At 43.5% G+C, this 13097-nt stretch overlaps 1 protein-coding gene across 3 annotated transcripts in view; it reads left to right on the top strand.

The window, feature by feature from the left end:
* Nucleotides 1-3191, top strand: part of bclx (Apoptosis regulator Bcl-X) — a 34265-nt gene extending 31074 nt beyond the window's left edge. For all 3 annotated transcript variants that reach the window (XM_045692195.2, XM_082959643.1, NM_001141086.1), the window contains 1 exon segment: nucleotides 2576-3191. In XM_045692195.2, the coding sequence (XP_045548151.1) occupies nucleotides 2576-2719 (144 nt within the window). In that variant the 3' untranslated portion in view covers nucleotides 2720-3191.
* The last annotated feature ends 9906 nt before the right edge of the window (nucleotides 3192-13097 follow it).

Below are 13097 nucleotides of genomic sequence, written 5' to 3'. Positions count from 1 at the left end.
ATTTACTACCAGTCATTGAAGGTGTAGGATAATTGAATGTGTAGGATAATTGAATGTGTAGGATAATTGGATAATTGAATGTGTAGGATAATTGAATGTGTAGGATAATTGAATGTGTAGGATAATTGAATGTGTAGAATAATTGAATGTGTAGGATAATTGAACATGTAGGATAGACCGGTGTGATTTACTACCAGTCATTGAAGGTGTAGGATAATTGAAGGTGTAGGATAATTGAATGTGTAGGATAATTGGATAATTGAATGTGTAGGATAATTTAATGTGTAGGATAATTTAATGTGTAGGATAATTGAACATGTAGGATAGACCGGTGTGATTTACTACCAGTCATTGAAGGTGTAGGATAATTGAATGTGTAGGGTAATTGAAGGTGTAGGGTAATTGAAGGTGTAGGGTAATTGAAGGTGTAGGATAGACCGGTGTGATTTAGTACCAGTCATTGAGCATTTAGACCCCAGTTCACTAGAAAGGTGTGGTTATACAGTGTGTGGACTGTGTCGGGGTGTGTGGTATGGTCATGCCTGGGCAGGTAGAATACACATTAGACCTCCTGAGATCAATAAGCACTGAAGACTACAGGGTTGAGTATTATGCTGCTGCCTGCCATGATTACAGACCACAGGAAGCAGTGTTGAGCTGAGACAGACCTGGGCAGAGACATTGAAGATGAACCTAGATGATATGGTAGAAAGATGAGCAAGTGTGTTAAAAATAAAATGTATTCTTGTATTTTATTAATATTCTTTCAGGGGAGGGAAAGTGAAGTGAACTCTTATCCTATTTTATTGTATTATTATTATTATTGTATTTTTTTTTTTAAGGCTTTTGGTTTCACCTGTCACTCACTCTGTATTCTGATATGCTTCAACACATGTATCATGACCTATTGTCATCGCAAACCCACATCTTTATTTTCTACACCCACATCTTTATTTTCTACACCCACAGCATTCCTGTCATTCCCCTTCATGGTGTTCTCACAGGGAGCGATACTCTCTGTGGCTTCATCTCTCAGTGAAAGGGAGATACCTAATCGGTTGTACAACTGAATGCATTCATTAACCCACCATCTCTGCCATAATCTACGTCTTCGGCGCCGGGGAACAGTGGGTTAACTGCCTTGCTCAGGGGCACAACGACAGATTATTACCTTGTCAGCTCAGGGATTCGCTTACCGGCCCAATGCTCTAACCACTAGGCTAACTTCAGAGTGCTGCTGACTGCTGTGCCACAGTTAGTCTTACATGTTGACATTCCTTAGCCTCTGCAGACAGACTTCACCTACTGTAGTTTGGTTTGGCTGTGGTGGGTTTGTTTGGACAGTGTTTGCACCGGAATCATTGAGTGATGAATGTGAACACTATGGGTGTATATACAGTATTCATTGCAGTGGGTTTGTATCTGTAGGTCTACTCTGCAGGGATGGTCAGACCTCAGCTAGGTAGCACTGCCAGAGACAGACACTACTGTTGGCCTACAGATCAACACTGCCAGAGACAGACACTACTGTTGGCCTACAGATAAACACTGCCAGAGACAGACACTACTGTTGGCCTACAGATCAACACTGCCAGAGACAGACACTACTGTTGGCCTACAGATCAAACACTGCCCAGAGACAGACACTACTGTTGGCCTACAGATAAACACTGCCAGAGACAGACACTACTGTTGGCCTACAGATCAACACTGCCAGAGACAGACACTACTGTTGGCCTACAGATAAACACTGCCAGAGAGACATAATTCTGTAGACCAGGGAGGGAGCTTTTTACCAGACACCTTCGCAGCTAATGCTGTTTCTGTGCTTCCGGCTCCGTTGTTAAGTATTGTTCTGTATTTGGAGGAGTGATGACGGTATCACCCTGTTAGAGAGGAAGGAAGAGAGGGGTGTGGGAGATGTGCACACCACCCATCTGTAATCAAAGCAGCATGTTTGGAATGTCTCTGGAATGAGTCTCCTATCTTACTTTAATTCCAGCAGCGGGACAAAGACTCTGTCTGACCATCTGAATGTTAAGTTATGAAGGTTACACAAACAGAAATGTCAACTACTTGGTTTATAGTCATCAGTCGTAATATTAGATTGTTTGAGAACTATTTGTTTTACTGGCCAGTTAAGTCCACTATTCACTCACTGCACTGAAAACAACCTCAGCCAGCTTCAACCAGCTTCAGCCAGCTGGAACATCAGTGCCAGATGTCATGGGATGAATCATCCGATGTGAGCTTGTTCCCTCGTGTGGCTGGAGCCAGAAGTGCAGACCTTTATGTCAGCATTCTGGGACGTTCTCTCCAATAAATGACTGGAAGGGGGGGGGGGGGCTCAACATGACCCTGACGGTGGGAAATGTCAACAATGAAAGGGATTCCCTTGGGGGTAACTGCTGTTCAATCTCATAGGGAGGTTTTCTGGTTGTGGACGTGCTGGGAACATTTCTATTTGGCTCTGATTTTAAAATTAGTGCTTTATATAATAAAGGTATAGTGATTTTAGGTTCTGTTTTGGGTTATACCTCATTTTGTTCACAAACTCCCTTCTCTCTATCTCCAGGACCGGTTTGCAGAGATCTTTGGAATGGACGCTGCAGCCGAGAGCAGGAAGTCTCAGGAGAGCTTTAAGAAGTGGCTTCTGGCAGGGATGACCCTGGTCACAGGAGTCGTCGTAGGGTCACTCTTCGCTCAGAAACGCCTGTGAGAACGACAGCCACAACAGACGCCGTCTAGGGAAATGAAGGAATTGCTTAACTTTTTCTTATTTCTCCTTTAATTTCCAAGAAAATACATTATTATTATGTTTGAACCTTGCATCCCACCATACACTGAGGACTCTCTGACAAACTGTTGAGATTAAAGAGAGAATGATGGTCACTTATGTTACCTTCATCAAATACCTCCCTGCAACACCCTAAAACACAAGAAAATGGAGGGAGGTATCTAGGACTGTCTTGGGCCAAACCTTCCTCTTTTTCCTTTTGTCTACTCTTTCCTGTCGAGCTTTTTCTCCAATTGCTGTATTAATTAGTTTTTACAAATGTAAAAGGGATTCAGAAACAAGCTAGCGCATCATATAGGCGCGTTGGCCTGAGATTAGTGAGGTCATTTAATTTGTCGTGTGTGTTCATTGGTTTGTTTTTATTTTTCTACCATTAAAAACCCACGTGATCATTTCCTGTTGTGATGGTGGTCTAATACCTGGCACACAGAACACACAAGGTGCACAACAAACCACTAGCCAGTGACGATGAGTATTTATCTAGCAGCTGGGGAAAACGTTAAGTGTTTTTAAAACTTACAACACAACCTTGTGATCATTTTTAGCTAATAAGATTGAAGATGAATGAAGCAGAAACCTTATTTAGTGAGATTACAGATCATTGAGACTCCTGATGTTCATATCGAAGACATGAGAAAATGTTGTCAGGCCGACTTCGGGGTCGGACCTCTTCAACCTGCCACCTCTGTCTGCCTTAGTTTTCACATGTGGCACATTCATTTCTGATCTCCTTCCTGTCACAGCAGCTGATGTCATGCGTCACTCAACACACCTGCTGTTTAGACCACATCTGTCAAACCTAGTCGACAGAGACTGAGGAAAACGATTCCTTGGTGTCCAAACGTCTTTAATTTAAACACAGCGTCAGTAAGTCAGGAGGGTGTTTGTAGTCTGGCATTTTTATAGTGTCACGCTCCGTGAGCTGGCAGTTAGCTTCACTCAGGAGGAAGTAGGAGGATGAGAAGGAGGGGGAGACGGGTGCAACGCCCCACCCACATTCTGACCCTCTGCTTCAGGGAACGGAGCCCTAGGGAAGTAGCGCTCCTCTTGTGTGACAGGTAGACGGTTGTAAACCCAGCCTTTTAGACTTTGCAACGGCGTCCTGCGTTTCAAAACTGGATTGAGGTCTCTCTCACTTGCTGTGGTTTTTCCACATTTTATTTGAACAGTGTAGCAGAGCTGTGTTAAACTTTAGAGGCATGTCAACGTTTATATGCTTTATTTTATGTCAAAGCCCTGTTAGTTTATAGTTTCTTTACCCCACGTTTTCTATGCATTTCCTGCTTAATATTGTTGATGTGTTTTTAAATCTTATGTTTTTTGACTGCTTTTCTCAATTGCAGATGAATAACTTGGGTTTCATCAGGAAACATTTATCCGACTGCCAATACCCTCCAAGCAGCTCATACCGTACCGGGCCCTCCAGTGTATTTAGTTACAGTACCAGTACCGGGCCCTCCAGTGTATTTAGTTACCAGTACCGGTACCGGGCCCTCCAGTGTATTTAGTTACAGTACCGGTACCGGGCCCTCCAGTGTATTTAGTTACAGTACCAGTACCGGGCCCTCCAGTGTATTTAGTTACAGTACCAGTACCGGGCCCTCCAGTGTATTTAGTTACAGTACCGGTACCGGGCCCTCCAGTGTATTTAGTTGTACAGTACCAGTACCGGGCCCTCCAGTGTATTTAGTTAGTTACAGTACCAGTACCGGGCCCTCCAGTGTATTTAGTTAGTTACAGTACCGGTACCGGGCCCTCCAGTGTATTTAGTTAGTTACAGTACCGGTCCCGGGCCCTCCAGTGTATTTAGTAGCCAGTCCGGACCGGGCCCTCCAGTGTATTTAGTTACCAGTACCGGTACCGGGCCCTCCAGTGTATTTAGTTACAGTACCGGTACCGGGCCCTCCAGTGTAGTTAGTTACAGTACCGGTACCGGGCCCTCCAGTGTATTTAGTTAGTTACAGTACCGGTACCGGGCCCTCCAGTGTATTTAGTTAGTTACAGTACCGGTACCGGGCCCTCCAGTGTATTTAGTTAGTTACAGTACCGGTACCGGGCCCTCCAGTGTATTTAGTTACAGTACCGGTACCGGGCCCTCCAGTGTATTTAGTTAGTTACAGTACCGGTACCGGGCCCTCCAGTGTATTTAGTTAGCAGTACCGGTACCGGGCCCTCCAGTGTATTTAGTTAGTTACAGTACCGGTACCGGGCCCTCCAGTGTATTTAGTAGGCCAGTACCGGGCCCTCCAGTGTATTTAGTTAGTCAGTACCAGTACCGGGCCCTCCAGTGTATTTAGTTAGTTACAGTACCGGTACCGGGCCCTCCAGTGTATTTAGTTAGTTACAGTACCGGTACCGGGCCCTCCAGTGTATTTAGTTACAGTACCGGTACCGGGCCCTCCAGTGTATTTAGTTACAGTACCGGTACCGGGCCCTCCAGTGTATTTAGTTACAGTACCAGTACCGGGCCCTCCAGTGTATTTAGTGAGTTACAGTACCGGTACCGGGCCCTCCAGTGTATTTAGTTAGTTACAGTACCGGTACCGGGCCCTCCAGTGTATTTAGTTAGTTACAGTACCGGTACCGGGCCCTCCAGTGTATTTAGTTAGTTACAGTACCGGTACCGGGCCCTCCAGTGTATTTAGTTAGTTACAGTACCGGTACCGGGCCCTCCAGTGTATTTAGTTAGTTACAGTACCGGTACCGGGCCCTCCAGTGTATTTAGTTAGCAGTACCGGTACCGGGCCCTCCAGTGTATTTGAGTTACAGTACCGGTACCGGGCCCTCCAGTGTATTTAGTTAGTTACAGTACCGGTACCGGGCCCTCCAGTGTATTTAGTTACAGTACCGGTACCGGGCCCTCCAGTGTATTTAGTTACAGTACCGGTACCGGGCCCTCCAGTGTATTTAGTTACAGTACCGGTACCGGGCTCTCCGGTGTATTTAGTTACAGTACCGGGGGCCCTCCAGTGTATTTAGTTACAGTGCCGGGCCCTCCAGGGTATTTTAGTTACAGTACCGGGCCCTCCAGAGTATTTCGTTAGTAACAGTTTGTTCAGGTCCACCGTCACCCTGCTTAGGATCTTGATGCTCTCCTCTCCCTAATTATTTTCTGTTTGATATCTCAAGAACACCATATTATTTGATTCTCTGGGGACAAGGTTTTCTCTTTACTTATGAATATACTATAGATCAGGGCTCTGTTCCTGGAGAGCTACCGTACTGTAGGTTTTCACTCCAACCCTGTTCCTGGAGAGCTACCGTCCTGTAGGTTTTCACTCCAACCCTGTTCCTGGAAAGCTACCACCCTGTAGGTTTACACTCCAACCCTGTTCCTGGAGGGCTACCGTCCTGTAGGTTTACACTCCAACCCTGTTCCTGGGGGGCTACCGCCCTGCAGGTTTACACTCCAACCCTGTTCCTGGAGTGCTACCGTCCTGTAGGTTTACACTCCAACCCTAATGTAGCTCACCTGAATTGAATTAGCTGGTTGATAAGCTGAATCAGGTTAGTTACAGCTGGGGTTGGACTGAAAACCTGCAGGATGGTTGCTCTCCAGGCAAAAAGCTGGCCACGTTGCTCCAAACATCAAATTTCAAAGTGTATCGTTCCATTTCTCCAAATGTTGAAGTTAAGGGTTCAGTTTAGGGACTCATTCTGAATGGTTAAGGTTTGGGGTATTGTTCACAACTGGGATCGAACACACAGCCTTCTGATCCAGTCATGGGATTTCGGCCATCCACAACACCCTGGCAAAACCCAAGCCTACTTGATGGTAATGGTGCTCACTGTTGCCCCTAGTGGCCGGTTTTGAAGACATTTCCCAACATTTCAGGATGTGGATAGACGTCCAATTTCGACACCAAACTTGAACGACCTGGCTGCTCCAGGAAGAGTGGGAAAGCCCTGCTATAGATAAATATCTGCCAACTGATCATGAACCATTTCATCACACATTCCAAGACAGTAATATATTTTTCTAGTGTGTGCCCCACAGCCAGCGAACCACTGCCTGGGGCCAGCGCCCTCCGGGTGCCAGTCTGTTCACTGCCTGGGGCCAGCTGCTGCTCTCGCCAACTCCTTATAGAATTGTCATAGCATGTTTGTCTTGACAATGACGAGTGCACAAAAGCAGAAACGGATCTGGGACCAGGCTAACAAAAAGCTGCTTGCAGGCTTTTCCTGCAATGTGACCTTTGTCACATGAAGAAGTTCCCTCCGTGTGAATGTGGTGTGTGGGCATTCGTGTTGTATGGAAAATGTTTTGCAGGAGGCATAAGAATGAATTGAAACAGCATGCCTAGCTGGTTATTTAAACAATCATTAGAATAGTATCATAGTTACTAACATATTAAAAACAATTAGCTAACTTTGAAATGTTATTTATGATATTTGGTGTAAAGTGTCCCTTCAAATTGCCTTATTAAATTCCATATTTGCATTGTGTACTTTGTATTTCATTGTTAATGTTTTGCGTTTAACTGCTAATAGAATATTGATAGGGTAAAGGAGGAAAACAACGCCGTGTCTGTCTTAGATTACATGCAACTGAATAAAAGACCAATGTGGAACATGGAGAGATTTCAGAATTTTAATTTTGGGAGGGATGAGGGAAAAGGCCAGAAGACATCATTTGAGGAAAACTCAAAACATTCATGACTTTGATCTAGTTGTTGAACATGTTAAAGTAGAACAGAATTTTCAACCAACTTCTTCAATTCCAGACTCAATTCAAAACGACCAATGTCTGCTAAACGTCCGTGTCTAGTTGCAGGGAGTCCGTTTGAATTTAGAAGTAATCCAACCATGTGTACGCCGCCATCTTGTCTATTTAAAAAATAATGTTTATCTTCTCTCATTGATTGAGACGGGTGAGTGTTCACCCCAAAGTGCCACATGTCACGACACTCACGTGTCTTGATCAATGACGGAAGATTTGAAATAGACAAGATGGCGACATGCACATTGTTGAATTACCTCATGAAATAAAACAGTTATTTCATTAAATAGCAGAGCATTTTCTAAATTCAAACAAACCCCCCCTGCAACTAGACATTGATGTTGAGAAGACATTGGTTGTCTTCCAAGTCGGGAATTGAGGAAGTATCGCCAAGTTAAGGTTGGTCTCAAATTTCCTGTGCTATGTCAAACATTACGTATCCTGTATCTGCTAATGTAGCATCACATTATCCCTTTACAATCTGTAAGCTAGACTTGATCCTAAAGGAGAGAACATCCAAATGAATATATTATTCTGTAAATTCATTTAACCTCTACGGGACCGATGTCGCCCCCCCCCCCCCCCCCACCCCCCCCCCCCCCCCGGGACGGTTGACAACATTTTGAGCAGCAATGCAATGGTTCATTAGATCAGTCTAAAACTTTGCACATACACTGTTGCCATCTAGTGGACAAAATCGAAATTGTGCCAAGACTCCAAAGTGATATAATGGCCTTTCAAAGATGTGGGAACAAAAAATAAATAGAAAACATGTTTTTTTTCTTTGTACTATCTTTTACCAAATCTGATGTGTTATATTCTCCTGCATTAATTTCACATTTCCACAAACTTAAAAGTGTTTCCTTTCAAATGGTATCAAGAATAGGCATATCCTTGCTTCAGGTCTTGAGCTACAGGCAGTTAGATCTGGGAATGTCATTTTAGGCAAAAATGGAAATAAAGGGTCAGATCCTTAAATTAAAAGGAAAATGTGTAGTTACTACATACAGTACCACTCAAAAGTTTGGACACAGCTACTCATTCCAAGGTTTTTCTTTAATTTTACTATGTGGGAACTCCTTCAAGACTGTTGGAAAAGCATTCCAGGTGAAGGTGGTTGAGAGAATGCCAAGAGTGTGCAAAGCTGTCATCAAGGCAACGGGTGTCAACTTCGAAGAATCAAAAAAAAATGTTAACATGTTTTTTTGGTTACTACATGATTCCATATGTGTTATTTCATAGTTGTGATGTCCACTATTATTCTACAATGTAGAAAATAATAAAATAAAAACCTTGAATGAGTCGGTGTGTCCAAACTTTTGACTGGTACTGTACATTTTTTAAATTATAAATGAATATGCACCCATTGATTCTTGAAGAATATAGCTTATAAATAAATGCCTCATGAGCTTAGTTCAACTTTCGTGCCCCATCGGAACCCAAAATGATCTTATTTTACTCTGTTTATAAACAAAGAAAATGTAAACAAACAATATATGGTTAAAACTATAATGTTGACATCATGGATGGGCAGTCTTTGCATCCATCCATAGCTCTGTCTATGAATCTGAGAGTGGTTACATATCTCCAGCCCCATCCCTCAGCTGTTTACCAGGGATGAGGAGGAGGCTTTGTTCGTTTTTCAATTGCTGATTGCTGCCTTAACAGGCTTGATGCTGTTCCTTACCTAAAATGAGTCCTAACATTGCAAAGAATATCAGTATTTTCTGTTAAAAAAATGTTTTTATTATGCTTGTAGTAGAGAGTATAGATGGCAAACAAGTTAAAGATCATGTATGGTCTGAGGCTCTGAGCATCATCACTACAAGTAAGGAAAGCACACAAAAAGGTACAAGGATTGATTTAATGTTTTAGTTGTCATTGAGTAATAATCTTTTGATACATAAAATGCTACAATGAACCATTTTAAAGTGGAAATTCCCTTTTGTGAGAACTGAAAATGCTGCCTTACAGGGATTCTCCGGTACTTCTGTATACTTTTTCGCCAGTAGATCTGAAAATAGCGCTCACGAGAAAAAGTGGTCCCGAAAATTATGTAATACATCGCATACACTACATGACCAAAAGTATGTGGACACCTGCGCGTCGAATATCTCATTCCAAAATCACGGGCATTAATATGGAGTTGGTCCTCCCTTTACTGCTATAACAGCCTCAAGTCTTCTGGGAAGGCTTTCTACTAGATGTTGGAACATTGCTGCGGGGACTTGCTTCCATTCAGCCACGAGCATTAGTGAGGTCGGGCACTGATGTTGGGCGATTATGCCTGGCTCGCAGTCGGCGTTCCAATTCATCCCAAAGGTCTTTTATGGGGTTTAGGGCAGGGCTCTGTGCAGGCCAGTCAAGTTCTTCCACACCAATCTCGACAAACCATTTCTGTATGGACCTCGCTTTGTTTTCGGGGGCATTGTCATTCTGAAACAGGAAAGGGCCTTCCCGCAAACTGTTGCCACAAAGTTGCAAGCGCAGAAGCATCTAGAATGTCATTGTATGCTGTAGCGTTAAGATGTCCCTTCACTGGAACTAAGGGAACCATGAAAACCAGCCCCAGACCATTATTCGTCTTCCACCAAGCTTTACAGTTGGCACTATGCATTCTGGCAGGTAGTGTTCTCAAGGCATCCGCCAAACCCAGATTTGTGCGTCAGACTGCCAGATGGGGAAATGTGATTAATCACTCCAGAGAACAATGGCGGTGAGCTTTACACCACTCCAGCCGACACTTGGCATTGCGCAAGGTGATCTTAGGCTTGTGTGCGGCTGCTGTTCGGGCCATGGAAACCCATTTCATGAAGCTCCCGATGAACAGTTATTGTGCTGACGTTGCTTCCAGAGGCAGTTTGTAACTCAATAGTGAGTGTTGCAACCGAGGACAGACGATTTTTACGCACTTCAGCACTCGGCGGTCCCGTTCTGTGAGCTTGTGTGGCCTACCACTTCATGGCTGAGCTGTTGTTGCTCCTAGACGATTCCACTTCACAATAACAGCACTTACAGTTGACCCGGGCAGCTCTAGCAGGGCACAAATTTGACAAACTGACTTGTTGGAAAGGTGGCATCCTATGACGGTGCCACGTTGAAGGTCACTGCGCTCTTCAGTAAGGCCATTCTACTGCCAAGGTTTTATGCTATGGAGATTGCATGGCTGTGTGCTCAATTTTATACACCTGTCAGGTACAGGTATGGCTAAAAGGGGTGTCCACATAATTTTGTGTATATAGTGTACGTGCAGATACAGTTGAAGTCAGAAGTTTACATACACTTAGGTTGGAGTCATTAGAACTCGTTTTTCATCCACTCCACAAATTTCTTGTTAACAAACTATAGTTTTGGCAAGTCGGTTAGGACAGCTACTTTGTGCATGACAGAAGTCATTTTCACAACAATTGTTTACAGATTATTTCACTTATAATTCACTGTATCAGAATTACAATGGGTCAGAGGTTTACTTACACGAAGTTGACTGTGCCTTTAAACAGCTTGGAAAATTCCTGAAAACGCTTCAGAAGCTTCTGATAGGCAATTGAGTCAATTGGAGGTGTACCTGTGGATGTATTTCAAGGCCTACCTTCAAACTCAGTGCCTCTTTGCTTGACATCATGAGAAAATCAATCAGCCAAGACCTCAGAAAAAAATGTAGACCTTCACAAGTCTGGTTCATCCTTGGGAGCAATTTCCAAACGCCTGAAATTACCATGTTCATCTGTACAAACAATAGTACGCAAGTATAAACACCATGGGACCACGCAGCCGTCATACGCTCAGGAAGGAGACGTGTTCTGTCTCCTAGAGATTAACGTACTTTGGTCCGAAAAGTGCAAATCAATCCCAGAACAACAGCAAAGGACCTTGTGAAGATGCTGGAAGAAACAGGTACAAAAGTATCTATATCCACAGTAAAACGAGTCCTATATCAACATAACCTGAAAGGCCGCTCAGCAAGGAAGAGGCCACTGCTCCAAAACTGCCATAAAAGAGCCAGACTATGGTTTGCAACTGCACATGGGGACAAAGATCGTACTTTTTGGAGAAACGTCCTCTTGTCTGACGAAACAAAAATAGAACTGTTTGGCCATAATGACCATCGTTATGTTTGGAGGAAAAAGGGGGAGGCTTGCAAGACAAAGAATACCATCCCAACTGTGAAGCACGGGGGTGGCAGCATCATGTTGTGGGGGTGCTTTGCTGCAGGAGGGACTGGTGCACTTCACAAAATAGATGGCTTCATGAGGGAGGAAAAGTACGTGGATATATTGACGCAACATCTCAAGACATCAGTCAGGAAGTTAAAGCTTAGTCGCAAATGGGTCTTCCAAATGGACAATGACCCCAAGCATACTTCCAAAGTTGTGGCAAAATGGCTTAAGGACAACAAAGTCAAGGTAGTGAAGTGGCCATCACAAAGCCCTGACCTCAATCCTATAGAAAATGTGTGGGCAAAACTGAAAAAGAGTGTGCGAGCAAGGAGGCCTACAAATCTGACTCAATTACACCAGCTCTGTCAGGAGGAATGGGCCAAAATTCACCCAACTTATTGCGGGAAGCTTGTGGAAGGCTACCCGAAATGTTTGACCCTAGTTAAACAATTTAAAGGCAATGCTACCAAATACTAATTGAGTGTATGTAAACTTCTGACCCACTGGGAATGTGATGAAAGAAATAAAAGCTGAAATAAATCATTCTCTCTACTATTATTCTGACATTTCACATTCTTAAAATAAAGTGGTGATTCTAACTGACCTAAGACAGGGAATTTTTACTAGGATTAAATGTCAGGAATTGTGAAAAACTGACTTGAAATGTATTTGGCTAAGGTGTATGTAAACTTCCGACTTCAACTGTACGTGCACCACACCATTGCTCTCCCTCCCTCTGCTGTGGGTGAGTCTCGCAAGCTGTCACAAATGGCGAGGGGCTGAATCTCATTGGCTCAAACTCTAATTTCTTGGTGGCTCGCCCACATGGGAGGAAATGTAGGCAATATGGTGCAGCACAGCTTCTAGAAAACAGTCTTTCAAAGTATGGATTTCATGGCTAATTGAAGTAACACAGTAATGTTGCTCATAGATTATGCATGTATGAATTACACATTGACACATCCAGTCCAAAGTCGGAGGTCTAAAAAAATACTTATTAGTTCGCAAAGTACCAGAGCATGTCTTTAAAGACAAAGTATCGGAGCATGTCTTTGAAGATAAAGTACCGGTGGATGTCTTTAAAGCTAACGTATCGGTGCATGTCTTTTCAAGCCAAAGTACCGGTGCATGTCTTTAAAGATAAAGTATCAGTGCATGTCTTTAAAGACAAAGTACCGGAGCATGTCTTTAAAGAGTTTAACAGTTATGGGATAAAACAAAAGTATACTAGGCTGCGTTTTTTGTTAGTGTTGAGTGTATCTGAACCACAGGGACCACCAAGGCAATTGTATAACCCGCAATACTCACTTCCTTTAGGGCCAAACCAGACACAATACCACTGGAATGCTAAAGCAGAAATTAGGACAAGCAGCCCATATTGTTAGACATATTTTCTCAAATAGATAGAGAGAAGAAAGCAAAC

Source organism: Salmo salar, chromosome 13, assembly GCF_965601325.2.
Source record: "Salmo salar chromosome 13, fSalSal1, whole genome shotgun sequence".
Lineage (NCBI taxonomy): Eukaryota > Metazoa > Chordata > Actinopteri > Salmoniformes > Salmonidae > Salmo > Salmo salar.
This window is presented reverse-complemented; position numbering and strand designations above follow the sequence as displayed.